Source organism: Anomaloglossus baeobatrachus, chromosome 1 (assembly GCF_048569485.1).
Source record: "Anomaloglossus baeobatrachus isolate aAnoBae1 chromosome 1, aAnoBae1.hap1, whole genome shotgun sequence".
Classification (NCBI taxonomy): domain Eukaryota; kingdom Metazoa; phylum Chordata; class Amphibia; order Anura; family Aromobatidae; genus Anomaloglossus; species Anomaloglossus baeobatrachus.
The window spans coordinates 140,689,673-140,709,348 of NC_134353.1; the positions used below are offsets into that span (position 1 = coordinate 140,689,673).

Here is a 19,676-nt window from a genome sequence, read left to right on the forward strand (position 1 = left end):
ACATCGCTGTGTGTGAAGCCGCAGGAGCGAGGAACATCTCCTACCGGCGTCACTGCGGCTTCCGTAGGATATGCGGAAGGAAGGAGGTGGGTGGGATGTTTACATCCCACTCATCTCCGCCCCTCCGCTCCGATTGGCCGCCTGCCGTGTGACGTCGCAGTGACGCCGCACGACCCGCCCCCTTAACAAGGAGGCGGGTCGCCGCCAGAGCGACGGTCGCAGGACAGGTGAGTCCATGTGAAGGTATCACAAGGATATCGCTGCTGCGACGGGGGCGGGGACTATCGCGCTCGGCATCGCAGCATCGGCCTGCGATGTCGCAGCGTGCAAAGTACCCCTTAGGCTGCTTTCACACATCCGGCTTGAGCTCTGCGGCTCTATCCGGCTGTGCAAGCTATGCAACGGACGCGGTGAACACACCGCATCCTTTGCATAAGTTTTTCCTTTGCGGCCAGTCCGGTTTTTGCCGCTTGCGGCATGCTACTGAGCATGCGCAGTGGCAAAAACCGCATGCGGCGGCCGGATGCGGTTATTGCCGCATCGCGCCGCATCCGGCCGACATAGGCATGCATTGAAAAATGCGCCGCATCGGCCGAATGCGGCACGATGCGGGTTTTTTTGCCGCACGAAAAAACGGGCCAGGCAACGTTCCATCCGGCCGCCGCATCGGCTAAATCTGCCGCATGTGGCAATAAACGGATGGAACGCAAGGCTTTGCGGCACAATGTGGCACTAATTAAAGTCTATGCAGAAAAAACGCAACCGGCAGCAAAAAAAAAACGGTTGCGATTTTCCTGCAAAGTGCCGGATTGTGCCGCATTGCAGAAACCGGAGGTGTGAAAGCAGCCTTAAAATGCTCATTTTAATATCCGGCAGGTAAAGTTTTATACATGATTTTTACTGACATTCTCATGGTGTGAGAAATCGGTACAATAATGAATGTTTTTGGCATTGTGAAATCTGGTGGCAGATTCACTTTAACTGGCCAGTGTTTGTGGTTGATTGTTGTATGTATTTATATTGTTCCTTTCATTACGGGCTTCGGTGATATTGATGTCCTTTTTATTTTATCGAAAATTCCATTAACATCACTTCTTGATCTGTAATTTTTGACAGTTTGGTTTGTTAGCAGACTTGAGAAAGTAAGCAGCATGAAGCCTGGTAAAAAGAAAAGAAGAAAAGAAAATTTGGTAGAAGAAAACACCTTTCTGTTCAGAATAACTTTTATACTCATTATTTACCCTACTATAGTGCTCTATAAAAATCGCTCATAGCCATGAAGGTGATGAAAGATACTTGTGTATTATAGAGGAGCAGTATATAATTGGCTTGTCAGCTGTGGATGACATTTCTCATACAATAATAAAGAAGTTTGTGAATAATGTGGTGGAGCCTCGATACGGAGACCAGAAGTATAGGATCGCAGCGAAAAATAACGCATGGAACAAATTATATAGCATTTATTATAGTGATTCCTTCTCATACAATATCAATTGGTTTCAGGAGGAACATTGTATGTTGAACACATTTTACGTTAAAACCTATGGAAAAAATAAAGGCTATTTTTCCTTTTTACTGATCAGGAGCCGCTGGCAGCTGTGTAATCACTTGTATGCGGCATACTGCAGTGCTGACAGCACGATTGTAAGGTGAATGCATAGTCTTATGCGGGCATCACACGGTACGATCTATCGAGTGATCGTACCCGCCCCCGTCGTTTGTGCGTCACGGGCAATTAGTTGCCCGTGGCGCACAAAGTCGTTAAAGCGCCGTCACACGTACTTACCTGCTGTGCGACGTCGCTGTGGGCGGCGAACATCCCCTTCCTGAAGGGGGTGGGACGTTCGGCGTCACAGCGACGTCACAAAGCGGCCGGCCAATAGAAGCGGAGGGGCGGAGATGAGCGGGACGTAACATCCCGCCCACCCCCTTCCTTCCGCATAGCCGGCGGGAGCAGGTAAGCTCTGTTCATCATTCCCGGGGTGTCACACGGAGCGATGTGTGCTGCCCTGGGTACGATGAACAACCGGCGCAAAGAAAAATAAACGACTTTTTAAAAATGAGCGACGTGTCAACGATACACGATTTGTAACCAATTTGCGAACGTTCAGCGTCGCTCAGAGGTGTCACACGAAACAATGCCGGATGTGGGTCACGAAAACCGTGACCCCGACAACATATCGCACGATAAATCGTCTCGTGTGACGCCCGCATTATTCTGATGACCCAGGAGCAGCCATCGGAACATGAAAATGTTGAATGGAACCATCGCAATTGATCACCGAGGACATGTGACAGGGGGTGCCAAACCACAGATGAAAATATGGTGCACCGGTGCACCTTGTATGACGTGGAAAACTCAAATAAATCATTTTAAACCACACAACAGAAGAATAAACACCAGGAAATAAGATTAGTAGCATCTTCTACAGTAGCCTCAGACAGGGAAGGATGAAGAAAGATGAAAGATGAGTTGGAGAAAAGGCTCCAACCACCTTGGAGGCACTGGTTCACACAAGCAACAACTTTTTCAAAGTCTGCTAAGTTTTATTTATGGGTTTATAAAGGCCAAATATTGAGAAAGTTGGCTGGGTCCTTACATAAAGTTATAGCCTTTAAAAAGAATGGGTGTTAATTTGGTGATTTGAGCTCTGAAATCCTCACTAATTTCTTCCAGAAGAGGGCACTTTCTCATCTCTTGATGTTCTCCAGCACTCCATGGTCGAGCTTACTATGGTATACATTAAGGCTCTTTTACACAGCACGATCAGTGAGCTGTGGGAACATGGAAGCCAACTGACAAGGGAAATGCAGGTTGGCTGGCTTATTTCTTTTATGCTACCAAAAAGATGATCATTGTAATCAGCACATCTCCTCGTGTACACAGTGATTGTGCTGCCGACAATATGGAAACTGGGGAAAGAATAATTGTATTAGCCACCATTCATCTTCATAGTTTGCATTGTTAAGCATGCTGCTCAACTTGGTATAATATTGATAATTGAATGTTATGAGCAGAAATAAACCAGTGTAAATTTGCTATTAGTGTCCATTCAACCGGTTAATCTGCCCAGTCCATTCCAATATAGAGGGCAGGCTCATGTGATTAAGCCAAATGTTGCCTGAACCATGTAAAAGAATAGCAGATTCCTGCCCTTGTTAAATGTCCACACCCTAAAGGCTACTTTACACACTGCGATATCGGTCCCGATATCGCTAGTGTGGGTACCCGCCCCCATCTGTTGCGCGAGACGGGCATATCGCTGCCCGTGCCGTACAACATCGCCCAGAGCCGTCACACATACTCACCTGTCCGGCGACGTCGCTGTGACGGGCGAACCGCCTCCTTTCTAAGGGGGCGGTCCGTGCGGCGTCACAGCGACGTCACTGAAACGTCACTGAACCGCCGCCCAATAGCAGCGGAGGGGCGGAGATGAGCAGGACGTAACATCCCGCCCACCTCCTTCCTTCCTCATAGCGGCCGGGAGGCAGGTAGGGAGAGCTTCCTCGCTCCTGCGGCGTCACACGCAGCGATGTGTGCTGCCGCAGGAACGAGGAACAACCTCGTTACTGCTGCAGTAACGATAATTGAGAATGGACCCCCATGTCGCCGATTAGCGATTTTGCACAGTTTTGCAACGATGCAAAATCGCTTATCGGTGTCACACGCAACGGCATCGCTAATGCGGCCGGATGTGCGTCACAAAATCCGTGACCCCAACGACTCCGCATTAGCGATGTCACAGCGTGTAAAGCCCGCTTAAGTGTCCGCCTAAGGGGATGTAAGATGGTCAAGTTACGGGTAGCATAGCAGGTGAGGAACATGATGGAAAGTGCACTGCAGAGCAATGGGGCAGGAGACCGAAAAAATGTAACTTTTTGCAACATTTTTGCATGTATAGGCATTACACTTGTACTCACCTCTCGTTCTGCACTGTCAGTATCTGCAGTTTGGGGCAACGTAACATTGTTACGTCACGGGAGCCCCGTATCTAATCATTGCCGGTTTCTGTCTCCGTGCTTTTGGACCAAGTGAGCAATCAATCGGAAGAGAATGGCAGCCGCAAGGTCACGTCTTGTAGGTTGTCCACTACCAATATATTGATAACGTATATCCAGAATAGATCATCGATATTAGGTCAGCGGGCTCCTATTACTCCATAGCTGCTACAACGCCTTGCGAAAGTATTCGGCCCCCTTGAATTTTTCAACCTTTTCCCACATTTCAGGCTTCAAAGATAAAGATAAAAATTTTAATGTTATGGTGAAAAATCAACACGTGGGACACAATTGTGAAGTTGAACTAAATTTATTGCTTATTTTAAACTTTTTTAAAAAATAAATAACTGAAAATTGGGGTGTGCAATATTGTTCATCCTCTTTACTTTCAGTGCAGCAAACTCACTCCAGAAGTTCATTGAGGATCTCTGAATGATCCAATGTTGTACTAAATGACTGATGATGATAAATATAATCCCCTGTGTGTAATCTAGTCTCCGTATAAATGCACCTGCTCTGTGATAGCCTCAGTGTTCTATCTAAAGCGCAGATAGCATCATGAAGACCAAGTAACACAACAGTCAGGTCCGTGATACTGTTGTGGAGAAGTTTAAAGCCGGATTTGGTTACAAAAAGATTTCCAAAACTTTACACATCCCAAGGAGCACTGTGCAAGCGATCATATTGAAATGGAAGGAGTATCATACCACTGCAAATCTACCAAGAACCGGCCATCCATCCAAACTTTCATCTCACACAAGGAGAAGACTGATCAGAGATGCAGCCAAGAAGCCCAAGATCACTCTGGATGAACTGCAGAGATCTACAGCTGAGGTGGGAGAGTCTGTCCATAGGACAACAATCAGTCATACACTGCACAAATCTGGCCTTTATGGAAGAGTGGCAAGGAGAAAGCCATTTCTCAAAGATATTCATAAAACGTGTCTGGCGGTGCTTCTCAGAGGCCACCTCCTGGCAGTGCTTGTCAGAGGCCGCCTCCTGACAGTGCTTCTCAGAGGCCACCTCCTGTCAGTGCTTGTCAGAGGCCACCTCCTGGCAGTGCTTGTCAGAGGCCACCTCCTGGCAGTGCTTGTTAGAGGCCGCCTCCTGATGGCTTTTCTGCTCCCAGTGACTGAAGGCTTGCTCCCTATACATACATAACAGGATACTAAAGCCAGCTTTACACCTTACAATTAGGTGTGCGATCTCGTATGCGATGTGACACGCCCAGGTCGCATATGCGATTGAATGAGATTGCATGTAGGTCGTTCATTTGCTGTCACACGAGCGTTAGTAGTCTATGTTAAATTGATCAATTTTGTGTGCGATCCTTTAGATCATGTGTTCTGTGACGTATGCATTGGGCACCCTTTTTTTTTTTTATTTATTGACTTGCCAAGCGTGTGTAATGTGTAGGGATGCGTTTTTACTATGTCATCTGCCATTCTTGTCCGGCGTACTCCAGGATGATGCAGCGTCGCTTCCAGCGCTGCTGCATGGAGGTGACCGGAGCTGCAGCAGACACAGCCGCTCCTGTCACCTCCACACAGCTAATGAAGACAGCCGCGCGATCAGCTGAGCTGTCACTGAGGTTACCCGCTGTCACTGGATCCAGCGGTGGATGCAGCGGTGGCCGCGGGTAACCTCAGTGACAGCTCAGCTGATCGCGCTACTCACCGCTGCTCCTCTCACCTCCACGCAGCAACTGAGGTGAGTAGCGCGATCAGCTGAGCTGTCACTGAGGTTACCCGCGGCCACCGCTGCATCCACCGCTGGATCCAGTGACAGCGGGTAACCTCAGTGACAGCTCAGCCGATCGCGCGGCTGTCTTCATTTGCTGTGTGGAGGTGACCGGAGCGGCTGTGTCTGCTGCAGCTCCGGTCACCTCCATGCAGCAGCGCTGGATGCGACGCTGGACCATCCTGGAGTACGCCGGACATGGAGGGCTTTTTGGGGCTGATTAAAGTGGTGAACCAGGGTATATGTTTGTGTTTTTTATTTATAATAAAGGATTTTTTCGGGCGTGTGTTTATTTACTGTAATTTACAGATTAATCATGGAAGGTGTCTCATAGACGCCTGACATGATTAATCTAGGACCTATTGGCAGCTATGGGCTGCCAATAACTCCTTATTACCCCGATTTGCCAACGCACCAGGGCAAATCGGGAAGAGCCGGGTACAGTCCCAGAACTGTCGCATGTAATGTATGCGGCAATTCTGGGCGGCTGTTGGCTGATATTGTTAGGCTGGGGGGCTCCCCATAACGTGGAGCTCCCCATCCTGAGAATACCAGCCTTCAGCCGTATGGCTTTATCTGGCTGGTTTTCAAATTGGGGGGGACCGCACGCCGTTTTTTTTAATTATTTAATTATTTATTTCACTGCACCGTATAGACACGCCCACCGGCTGCTGTGATTGGGTGCAGTGTGACACCTGTCACTCAGCGTGGGGGCGTGTCTCACTGTAACCAATCATAGGCGCCGGTGGGCGGGGAAAGCAGGGAATACGAGATTGTTTAATGGGCGGCCGGCTTTTTCAAAACAGTAAAAGCCGCCGGAGCAGTGTGAATGCCGTGCAGAGCCGGGCCGGTGATCGGGGATCGGTGAGTATGAGAGAGGGGATAAGAGGGATAGACCGACATGGACAGAGAGTGAGGGACAGACATAGTGACGGACTGACAGAGATTAGTGAATGACAGACATTGTGAGGCGCTTCAGAACGCAGCTTTTCAGCTGCGCTCTGAAGCAGACCTTTTTTAAGCTGCGGTGCAGAGCGCACACCTGCGCACGTAGCCTCAGACATCAAAATCGTATGAGGTATGTCACACGTTTCAATTGACTAGGTTCATACAACAAAACGTCCAATGTATGAGGAATAAACGACGTGTATGCGATCACCGTATTTTCGTTCAATCTTGATTGCACGTAGGTGTCACACGCAAATGCGTCACGAACGATGCAGGATGTACGTCACTTACAACTTGACCCCGACGACGGATTGAAAGATTTATTGAAGCGTGTAAAGCAGGCATAAGAATGGTAGAATAGGAAGAGACCTCAAGGGCCAGCCCCCCATGAGTGCAGGTTTTCCTAAATAATCCCAGTTTATGTTTATCCAGCTTATGGTTGAAAATTTCCATTGATCCATAGCTCACTACCTGACGTGGCAGCCTGTACCACTCTCTGGATACTTTGCAGTCATTGAGAGCAAAATGGGGAAAAGCCACCAAACACCAACTTCAGACAATTCATCTGATATGTATTTTCACAGTAACATCACAGTTTCTGATTATTGCTGCCTATAGTTTGGGCAGCATGAATTTTCTGTCAGTTTCTTAAACGGAATCTGTCAGCAGGTTTTTGCTATGTAAGCTGAGGACAGCATGCTGTAGGGGTTAAAACACAATCAGGGTTTGTGTGGTTGTGTACTTAAATTAAAGACTTTATTACGTATTATCATTGCTAGGTCTACCTGGGTGCAGAGAAGTCCAGCATGCCTCCTCCCTGTCAATGTACAATCTCTACACAGATCGTCGTGTGGGCAGGACAGCTTGCTGGGCTCAGCTACATGACAAAAGCTAAAAATACAGATTGTGTCAGAACGGCTGCACCCAGTAATCTAAGTGATACGTTGACATATTCAGAATCTCCTTGCCTGATCTCAGATGAGGTAGCAAAAACCTGCTGACAGATTCCCTTTAAAGGCCGCTTTACACGCTGTGATATCGTGACTGATATTGCTGGCGAGCATACCCGCCCCCATCGTTTGTGCGACACGGGCAAATTGCTGCCCGTGGCGCACAAAATCGTGCGGACCTGTCACACTACTTACCTGCCTAGCGATGTCGCTGTGACCGGTGAACTGCCTCCTTTCTAAGGGGGCGGTTCGTTCGGCGTCACCGCGACGTCACTAAGCGGCCAGCCAATAGAGGCGGAGGGGCGGAGATGAGCGGGACGTAACATCCCGCCCACCTCCTTCCTTCCTCATTGCTGGCGGCCGCAGGTAAGGAGATGTTCCTAGTTCCTGCGGCGTCACACATAGCGATGTGTGCTGCCGCAGGAACGACGAACAACATCGTACCTGCAGCTGCAACGATAATTGGGAATGGACCCCCATGTCACAGATGAGCGATCAATCGCTCATAGGTGTCACATGCACCGACATCGCTACAGCGGCCGGATGTGCGTCACAAATTCCGTGACCCCAACGAGATTGCTGGAGCGATGTTGTAGCGTGTAAAGCGGCCTTTAGAGGTGAAAGGAAGAGGCACTTACTTCCAATGCCCTGTTTGCAGTAACAGACAGAAGTAGTTATCCCTTAACTCTTGGATAAGCCTAACCCTATTCACCAGACAAAAATGTAAGCAAGTAATAAGTTAGATGAGTACCATATGCCTAAAATCTTCCCTTTCCCTCGATCACCCACATTTATTATTCTCTATGTATTTATTGAGCTTTTATGATCTATTTTCCTTTACCCGTATGATTTAGGAATCCAGTTTTATGTCAGCGAGAGTCTGTTTTCCAGCTGCTAAGTTTAGGCTTATGATTGATTTCCTTCTAAATATCTTGTTTGCATCTAGGTCAGGAATTAGGACACTCTCCAGCCCCCCAGCCTGAATACAGAAGATCCTGATTGCCGTAGTGCCTCTGATACACACTTCTGTGTCACACACTTGTGTAAATGACGCTTTTGTGACATTTATATGATGACCATCCTTTGCTCCTCATTTCTTCCTTTTTTCTAATGTTCCTTTCTAATGCTTCCATATAAATGTCTCTGCTGTCGTCAGCCTGCTGGTATTAATGGTGGCCGTAATCTCCGGGTCCAGATGCTGTGGGATTAGCGTTACTACAGGAGGGATCGTGTCTGACACTGCACGGAAAGCGTTTATAACATCTGCTTTATTTACATTTACTGTAAAAGCTTTCCTTCAGTCCATCACTTTCATTTATTTTGCTCTTCTATTCACGGATTCCATTAAATGCAGAAATAAGAGAATTAGAGCTTTTTTTTTTCTTCCAGGGAATCAACTTTATTATATATATTTGGACGCCAGCTATATTTTCTCAGATGAACCAATGTGTCTATCAAAATAATCAGATTATTATTATTCATAATTGGTGGACGTGGTTACAGAGCAATGTCTTCTTCATGATAGCGTTCTATCTTTAACGATCACGATTAATGTTTTTTGGAAATATCTCAAAAGTTTTGGCATTTGAAATTTGACATTAGTGTTGGGGCTTGTGATAGGCAGACTCACAGATTACCGGGACAGGCGGATCTATCTGAATTTAGACAAAGATACGGTTCCAGCCCGGAATTGATCCTGGATATCTTGCCGAATGCCGGTCCCCATATAAGTCTATGAGGACCAGAATCTGATGCGTACACATGATGATAGAATGGTTAGGGGAATTGGAGCAAACGCTTCATACTTACCTTCTGTAACTGCCTCCAGGCCACTCCTTCTTCCAGTGCCGCTCCTTATTCCTCATCCACATTCACTGCTTCCCCCCAATCCCCGGCAGTCCTGACATCTTGGATTGGTTGCAGTCAGATGCGCCTCCAGCCTGTGTGATAGCATATGACTGCTTTCAGTCACAGACCCTGTCTCCTGGTCACTGTAGATTGGAGTAAAAATAAATAAATAGAAAAAATGGCATTGGGTCCCCCAATATTATGATACACAGCACATATATAGCATACGACTACAGGCTGCAGCCCCGAGCCATGCGCTTATCTTGGCTGTGTATCAAAATAAGAGAAACTGCATGCGGTTTTCTGCCAGGATATATGCAGGTCTTTGAACCTGAGTTTACTGAGGTCACCTGAGGTCAGTTTACCTGTGATCACAGGTGGAGGACTGTGGGAACTTCCAGCTGTGACCTCAAATAACATGAGTGACATCACTGGTCATCGTGTGGCTCAGACATTCTCTGCCTGAAGCTCACAGCGAGCGGTCATGGTCTATGGCTGCTCGCTGTGACTCAGATGTAGAAGAGCTGGAATTGTTGTGGGACCTCCTGGGGATTATGTCGCACCTAGGTGTTTTGAGGGTTAATAAAGGGGTGATAGAGGGTGGGTTTTTTATATTTTATTTCAAATAAAGGATTTTTTCGGTGTTTGTGAATATTTCTTTTCACATAGAGATTAGAAATGGGGGGGAGGGGGCTCATAGACCCACCCCATTACTAATCTAGAGCTTAGTGGCAGCTTTGAGCTGTTATTAACCCCTTATTACCCCGATTGCCACCACACCAGGGCAATCGTGATGAGCCGTGTAAAGTTCTGGGATAGTTGCATCCAAAGGATGCAGCAATCCTGGGCAGCTGCAAGCTGCTATTTTTAGGCTGTTTGGGCCCAATAAGCATGGGTCTCCCCAGCCTGAGAATACCAGCCCCCAGCTGTCTGAGTATCAAAATTGGGGTGACCGCACCGCACGCCAGTTTTTAAAATTATTTATTTAAATAATTTTTTAAAAAAAAGCTGCAAGTGGTTCCTCTTATTTTGATACACAGCCAAGACAAGTGCACGACTGGGGCTGCAGCCTGTAACCATATGCTTTATCTGTGCTGGGTATCATAATATGGGGGACCCTACTACAATTTTTTTTATCTATTTAGTTTTACATCACGATAGTGACACGCAGACAGGGTCTGTGATTGGTTGCAATCAGCTGCTGTCACACAGGCTAGGAGCGTGTCTGACTTCACAGACGCCAAGATGGTCAGTAGGCGGGGGAAGCAGTGCATATGGATGAGAAATAATGAGGCCCCAGAAAAAGAATGAGCGGCCTGGAAGCAGTTATACCCGTGCCAGAGACTTAGTAAGTGTGAAGTACTTGCGTCATTCTTATTTTCTTTATTGTTCCTTTAGTTATTTTTTCCTGAGCTGCTGCATTCGAATTATTACCCGGAACTCCTTGAGAATTCCACTCCCGGGTCCGGCACTCGGGTACGTTTGAAACCGCTCGAATCCGGACTTTTAGGTACTTTGCACAGTACGACATCGCAAGCCGATGCTTGCGATGCCGAGCGCGATAGTCCCCGCCCCCGTCGCAGCTGCGATATCTTGTGATAGCTGCCGTAGCGAACATTATCGCTACGGCAGCTTCACATGCACTCACCTGCCCTGCAACGTCGCTCTGGCTGGCGACCCGCCTCCTTCCTAAGGGGGCTGGTCGTGCGGCGTCACAGCGATGTCACACGGCAGGCGGCCAACAGAAGCGGAGGGGCGGAGATGAGCGGGACGTAAACATCCTGCCCACCTCCTTCTTTCCGCATAGCCGGCTTGAGCCGCAGGATGCAGGTAGGAGATGTTCCTCGCTCCTGCGGCTTCACACACAGCGATGTGTGCTGCTGCAGGAACGAGGAACAACATCGTAACATCGGTCCTTCCGAAATTATGGAAATGACCGACGCTACACCGATGATACGATTTCGACGCTTTTGCATCCGTTAATCGTATCAAAAACGATTTACACACTCCGATATCGACAGCGACGCCGGATGTGCGTCACTTTCGATTTGACCCCACCGACATTGCACCTGCGATGTCGTAGTGTGCAAAGTACCCCTTACAGTCTGGGTCCACCAATCACTAGTTAGGACTTATCTTAGGGTATTTCCACTTTAGCATATACCGTACATATGTCTATGGTAATGATGTGACCAGTGTGTCCAATTCCCTGCATCTTGGAAATCATGCTGGTTCTTCTAATGTCATCATGGGTTTAGGTCTATGCGGGGGTTGAATCATTATTAACAGCAGTTTTATTTCCCTTTTCCTTACAGATAAGTTTTTTGTCTCTAAACACACTTTTCTTTTTCCATTTTTCCCAGTTGTGTGCCTGATAGCGTATCACTTTTTTGTTCTCCTGTTTGTTTGGTCTTACTGGAAGACGATCTTCACATTACCAATGAATCCAACTAAAGAGGTAAGGCAAAGTACAGCAATTGAATTTCCTTTGATCTGCAGTATAAATTTCAGTTCTAGCATGTCTGCCTTTTCAATGCTTGTGAGTAATTGAACTGAAAACTTGACGGGAAAATCACATGCTACGACCAATGGTCATATCATTATGAAAAACAATAGTGTGACAATCAACCATCTTGGTAAGTGGAAAGTCACGCATGTGGCCAGCCGCCAACTGTGGAATGTACATGATCAGTTAGTTTCCCGCAGTTCATCACTGAGGTTCTTAGTCGCCAAATTGGCAATGATGAACATACAGCAATACAACTCCTCTAAACAGAACATGCTACTGGTAAATTACAGGCAAAGTAAAACACATGAATATATACTGTATATTTCTTAGACCTGATTGGTCTAGAGTACTTACATTGAAAATGTATGTCAGAATGACTATATAATACTTTTTAACGTAACAAGAACATTTAATTAAATAACTGGACTTTTAAGAAGGGATTATGCAGGATAAGTACAGCAGCCTCATCAGGTCTATTTCATTCTGTATGTAGTTAGCGTTGTGAAATTAGCTGACAGATCCTCATTAATACTAAAGCGGGCTTTACACGATGCGACATCTCTAGCGATGTCACGAGCGATAGCACCCGCCCACGTTGGTGGCGCGTCACGGGGTGATCGCTGCCGTAACGAACAATATCGCGTCACACGCAATTACCTGTTCACCGACGTCGCTGTGGCCGCCGAACAATCTCTCCTTTAAGAGGGAGGTTCGTTCGGCATCACAGCGGCGACAGTAAGAGGCCGTCCAATAGAAGCGGAGGGGCGGAGATGAGCGGCCGGAACAGCCCGCCCACCTCCTTCATTCCTCATTGCCAGCGGCCGCAGGTACGATGTTGTTCCTCGTTCCTGCGGTGTCACACATAGCGATGTGTGCTGCTGCAGGAACGACAAACAACCTGTGTTCCAAACAAGGAACGATTTTTTAAAAATGAACGACGTGTACACGATGAACGATTTCACACCTTTTTGTGATCGGTACTGATCGCAAAAAGGTGTCACACACAACGACATCGCTAACGAGGCCGGATGTGCGTCACCAACACCGTGACCCCGACGATATCTCGTTAGCAATATCGTTGTGTGTAAATGGGCCTAAAGCCTGCTTTACATGTTGCAATTAGTTGTACAATCGCATTTGCGATGTGACACGCCCAGGTTGCATACGGGATCTTATGAGATCACACGTAGGTCGTTCATTTTCTGTCACACGTGCGTTAGTAGTCTATGTTAAATTGATCAATTTTGTGTGCGATCCTTTAGATCATGTGTTCTGTGACGTATGCATTGGGCACCTTTTTTTTTTTTTTTTTTATTTATTGACTTGACAAGCGTTTGTAATGTGTAGGGATGCGTTTTTACTATGTCATCTGCCATTCAGCTCTGCTACATGGCCGCTGACAGCAGACACAGACAGCCATGTAGCAGAGCTGAATGGCAGATGACAGCAGACACAGACAGAGCCGCACTGTCAGAATGAGCTCGGGTGAACTTCACCCGACTTCATTGTCATGCTGCGGCTCTGTCTGTGTCGCGTCCTGATTAGCGGTCACCTGTGAAGGGCTCACCGGTGACCGCTAAACTCCTGAGTAACTGAATTGAGCAGCCCTCTCTCATATACTCACCGATCCCCGATTTCCGGCGCTGCACGGCATTCACACTGCTCCGGCGGCTTTTACTGTTTTGAAAAAGCCGGCCGCCCATTAAACAATTTCGTATTCCCTGCTTTCCACACCCACCGGCGCCTATGATTGGTTACAGTGAGACACGCCCCCACGCTGAGTGACAGGTGTCACACTGCACGCAATCACAGCAGCCGGTGGGCGTGTCTATACTGTGTAGTGAAATAAATAATTAAATAATTAAAAAAAACGGCGTGCGGTCCCCCCAATTTTAAAACCAGCCAGATAAAGCCATACGGCTGAAGGCTGGTATTCTCAGGATGGGGAGCTCCACGTTATGGGGAGCCTCCCAGCCTAACAATATCAGCCAACAGCCGCCCAGAATTGCCGCATACATTATATGCGACAGTTCTGGGACTGTACCCGGCTCTTCCCGATTTGCCCTGGTGCTTTGGCAAATCGGGGTAATAAGGAGTTATTGGCAGCCCATAGCTGCCACTAAATCCTAGATTAATCATGTCAGACGTCTATGAGACACCTTCCATGATTAATCTGTAAATTACAGTAAATAAACACACACACCCGAAAAAATCCTTTATTAGAAATAAAAAACACAAACATATACCCTGGTTAACCACTTTAATCAGCCCAAAAAAGCCCTCCATGTCCGGCGGAATCCAGGATGCTCCAGCGTCGCATCCAGCGCTGCTGCATGGAGGTGCCCGGAGCTGCAGCAGACACAGCCGCTCCTGTCACCTCCACACAGCAACTGAAGACAGCCGCGCGATCGGCTGAGCTGTCACTGAGGTTACCCGCTGTCACTGGATACAGCGGTGGCCGCGGGTAACCTCAGCGACAGCTCAGCTGATCGCGCTACTCACCGCCGCTCCTGTCACCTCCACGCAGCTAATGAAGGCAATAGCGCGATCAGCTGAGCTGTCACTGAGGTTACCCGCGGCCACCGCTGTATCCAGTGACAGCGGGTAACCTCAGTGACAGCTCAGCCGATCGCGCGGCTGTCTTCAGTTGCTGTGTGGAGGTGACAGGAGCGGCTGTGTCTGCTGCAGCTCCGGGCACCTCCATGCAGCAGCGCTGGATGCGACGCTGGAGCATCCTGGATTCCGCCGGACATGGAGGGCTTTTTTGGGCTGATTAAAGTGGTTAATCAGGGTGTATGTTTGTGTTTTTTATTTCTAATAAAGGATTTTTTCTGGTGTGTGTGTTTATTTACTGAAATTTACAGATTAATCATGGAAGGTGTCTCATAGACACCTGACATGATTAATCTAGGACTTATTGGCAGCTATGGGCTGCCAATAACTCCTTATTACCCCGATTTGCCAACGCACCAGGGCAAATCGGGAAGAGCCGGGTACAGTTCCAGAACTGTCGCATATAATGTATGCGGCAATTCTGGGCGGCTGTTGACTGATATTGTTAGGCTGGGGGGCTCCCCATAACGTGGAGCTCCCCATCATGAGAATACCAGCCTTCAGCCGTATGGCTTTATCTGGCTGGTTTTAAAATTGGGGGGGACCACACGCCGTTTTTTTTAATTATTTAATTATTTATTTCACTACACAGTATAGACACGCCCACCGGCTGCTGTGATTGGGTGCAGTGTGACACTTGTCACTCAGCGTGGGGGCGTGTCTCACTGTAACCAATCATAGGCGCCGGTGGGCGTGGAAAGCAGGGAATACCAGATTGTTTAATGGGCGGCCGGCTTTTTCAAAACAGTAAAAGCCGCCGGAGCAGTGTGAACGCCGTGCAGCGCCGGGGATCGGTGAGTATGAGAGAGGGGGATAGACTGACATGGACAGAGAGTGAGGGACAGAGATAGTGACCGACTGACAGAGATTAGTGAATGACAGACATTGTGAGGCGCTTCAGAACGCAGCTTTTCAGCTGCGCTCTGAAGCAGACCTTTTTTAAGCTGCGGTGCAGAGCGCACACCTGCGCACATAGCATCAGACACCAAAATCGTATGAGGGATGTCACACGTTACAATTGACTAGGTTCGTGCAACAAAACACTCAATTCTAGACAAAGATACGATGTGTTTGCGATCAACGGTTTTGCGTTCAATCCTGATCGCACGTAGATGTCACACGCAGATACCTCACTAACGATGCCGGATGTGCGTCACTTACAACTTGACCCCAACGATGGATTGTGAGATATATTGAAGCGTGTAAAGTGGGCTTTAAGGCACAATAGTGCCCATTGTACTTGCAGTTTCAGCAGATACAAAGAAAACATGTCCACATAAATTAAGTGTGTCACGTAATGGGACTTTATAATTTTTTTGATTAAATTTAGAACTTCCTAGTAACAGTTTACAGGGTAGATGGGGGTCATAGTGCTTTATATTGTGGATGTCTGGAGTAAAGCCCCACTTACACACAACGATATTTCTAACGAGATGGCGTCAGGGTCACGGTGTTGGTGACGCACATCCGGCCTCGTTAGCGATGTCGTTATGTGTGACACCTTTTTGCGATCAGTAACGATCTCAAAAAGGTGTCAAATCGTTCGTCGTGTACACATCGTTAATTTTTTAAAAAATCGGCCCTCGTTTGGAACGCAGGTTGTTTGTCATTCCTGAGGCAGCACACATCGCTATGTGTGACACCCCAGGAATGAGGAACAACATTGTACCTGTGGCCGCCGGCAATGAGGAAGGAAAGAGGTGGGCGGGATGTTCCGGCCGCTCATCTCCGCCCCTCCGCTTCTATTGGGCGGCCGCTTTGTGACGCCGAACGAACCTCCCCCTTAAAGGAGAGATTGTTCAGCGGTCACATTGACGTCGGTGAACAGTTTATTGCGTGTGACGCTGCCGTAGCGATATTGTTCGCTACGGCAGCGATCACTCCGTGACGCGCCACCGACGTGGGCGGGTGCTATCGCTCGCGACATTGCTAGCGATGTCGCAGCGTGTAAAGCCCGCTTAACACTTGTATTTATTTTCTTTGCAGATTCTAATTATAATGTCCTTTTAGCCGTTTCTTTGTCAGATCTTGGCCGGTCATCCATAGTAGCCATGGCGGAGTGTGATGTAGAAATGATAGTGAATCTGGGATTGTTGTATAATCGCGTTCTCTGCACGCTCTATGGAAGCTCTTTCCAGAGGCAGTTTATTCAATATTTGTTCCCTTTGATCTTGTAAAAAGCATTGCTCAGCTGTTCCCCTTGTAAATAACAAACTGTGCGCGCTTTACTGATCATCTGTTTCTGTGTCACAGCACAGCATTGATGGCATTCGCTGATTAGAAGGGTAGCCTAATTACAAAATATTATTTCTTTTGTTTATGCCCTGAACATAAAAAATATTTAATATCCACCTTTCTGTAATCTTTTGACCTGCTCATCTAGAGATTCTCTGTGCCTTATAGTGTTCCAGGAGACGTTGTGTACAATCTGTTACAAATTTTTCATCAAGAATATGCCCTAAGGCAGGGGTCTCTAACCCATAGCTCAGGAGCCACATGTGGCTCACAGGCCCGTAATGTGTGGCTCACGGCTGCCTGTCACCTTGCTGCATTAGCACCAAGTCTAGCAAACAGATGTGAAGAGCAAGTTTCCAGATGGTGACTTTGGTGAGGAGTCCTGCACAGAAGAGCAGATCTGGATGTGCAGAAACTGGCCTTGGGGGTTTAGAGTTAAACGGGATCTGTCACCAGGTTTTCGCCACCTAATCTGAGAGCAGCATCACATAGCTCCTCCGCAGCTGTGATCCGATCGCAAGATCTGATCACAGTCACATGACACTCGGCTCACACTCACAGCAGAGCAGGAGCCAATGGTCATTACCATGTTTTTCCAAAAATAAGCCCTCCCCCGAAAATAAGCCCTAGTCGCGGTTCAATAATAAAGTGTTCGTGCAGCTAAAAAAGTTAAAGAATACTGCAGGACACTTCATTATAGACAGCGGGCACCCCGTAATCATACTCAGCAGACGCAAGGGCAGAGGACCTGCAGTGATCTTACACCTATACACATCCGATCTCACACACACACACACACACACATCCGATCTCACACACAAACATCCAATCTCACACACATCGCATCACACACATACTCACCACATCCAGCGACACCGATTTCTTCTTGCCAGCAGAATCCTAAGAGGCAGTGTAGTGGAGCGCAAGAACCTGCCGCAATGCTAGCTTACAGGACCTGCGGACACGTGACTTCCTCCCATCATTCCCTGCAGCCAGAAGTATTCTGTAACGCTGGATGTAATGAGTGTGTGTCTCGTCCAACGGCTATGGGGTACTCGGTCCCGGGCAGTGTACTGCTGGGGAGATGTCACCGGGTGGCCGTTGTCCGGTTCCATGACCCTGGGAGTCGCTTTAAAATGGGGCTATTTACAGGGGAATTGTAATAAACGTTTTTATCGTGATGCCACTTGCGGGTTGCGGCTATTTTAGTGGAGCTGCCGCTGCACAGTCTCTCTGGGGCTGGTGTTAGTGGCACCCTGGATGTTGGGCCCTCCGGAAGTAGGGCCGGGCCCCAGGGAATAGGTGATGTTGTTGGGTGCAGAAAGAAGGTAGGCCACACAAGGGATTGCAATGCAACTGGTTTCTTTACTCACAGCGTTGTTATGGCTGGCAACCCGAAGAAGGCTGGGCCTGACCACTGGTCCCCTTATTCCCAGTGCCGGTGTGGTGACCTGGTGACTCCTTTCCCCTGCACCTGTCAGTAGTTGGTGGGCCCCGTGGCTTGGAGCATCTGGGGGTCCCCTGCTGGTAGTCTCTCAGTCTTAGTCCGTATGACAGGTAGCTTGAACCCCGTAGGGTCGGGTCCGCTGGTCCTGGTCCCCGGTTCTCCCGTTGCTACTGTGTCCCGAACTTTACGGTCGGTGAGATCCTGGATGGTCCCCTCACCGTGCAGGTGCAGATATTATCAGGTCTGCCTGGAGCGTTTGCCCGACCTAGGGCTCTGTTCCCTGTTGGTACTATGGCTCCGGGAGTACTTCACCATACTCCATTGTACTCCACCGGCAACCACACGCCTGGGCCCTCAGGTCACCGTCACACTCTCCTGTCAGTGCGGTTACGCCCGTCTCCTCTCACTTCCACTTACTGACTGTCTGACGCCTCCCACCTGGTTGTCGTCTAGTGAACTGGATCGGTTCCACCCCTAGGTGTGGCCATCCATTAGGTCCAACCCTAGCCTGTCACTATGTTCCTCACAGTGGAAACTGACAGTTTAAATCTCTGAGACAACTTTTTGTATCTTTCCCCTGAACAACTATGTTGAATAATCTTTGTTTTCAGATCATTTGAGGAGCCCATGATGCCACTCTTCATAGGAGATTCAAATAGAACAACTTGCAAGTGGCCACCTTAAATACCTTTTCTCATGATTGGATACACCTGCCTATGAAGTTCAAAGCTCAATGAGGTTACAAAACCAATTTAGTGGTTTAGTAAGTCAGTAAAAAGTAGTTAGGAGTGTTCAAATCAAGAAATTGATAAGGGTGCCCATACTTATGCACCTGTCAAATTTTGTTTAAATGCGGATTGCACATTTTCTGTTAGTACAATAAACCTCATTTCAATCCAGAAATATTACTCAGTCCATCAGTTATTAGATATATGAAACAGAAATAGCTGTTGCAAAAAACCCAATTTGTTATAAAGAAAAAAGGTTAACATTAATAGGGGTGCCCAAAATTTTTCATATGACTGTACATTGCACCTGCTACTCGTAACGAATATGCGAGTAGTGGACAGTATTCGCTAAGAGCATACCAAGTAAGAATAGTTAACTACTCGCTCAACACTACTTCCTGCGACCTTACAAACTTTACCATAATTCATGCCAGAGATTAGACAGAAACATACCCTAATTACCCCCATACACATTATACTAAGGTACGATGAGTCCGCTAATATCGACGGGTTCAGCCGACAGTCTGATGTGTATTGGGGCACCAACTGACTGATGATGTTGATCGCGCTTGCCTCATTTTGGACTGACGATCACACATTGCTAGCCTAGAGATAACATGCCGGCTGATGTGTTAGCTGGTGGCTTTTTCATAGAGAGC

The 19,676-nt window shown here is 47.7% G+C and overlaps 1 protein-coding gene across 2 annotated transcripts in view; it reads left to right on the forward strand.

Moving 5' to 3' along the window:
- The window catches only part of ZDHHC2 (zDHHC palmitoyltransferase 2), a 177,756-nt gene that overhangs the window by 91,382 nt on the left and 66,698 nt on the right, over window positions 1-19,676 (forward strand). For both annotated transcript variants that reach the window (XM_075347082.1, XM_075347083.1), the window contains exon 3: window positions 11,849-11,943. In XM_075347082.1, the coding sequence (XP_075203197.1) occupies window positions 11,849-11,943 (95 nt within the window). The remainder of the gene's footprint in view (window positions 1-11,848; window positions 11,944-19,676) is intronic.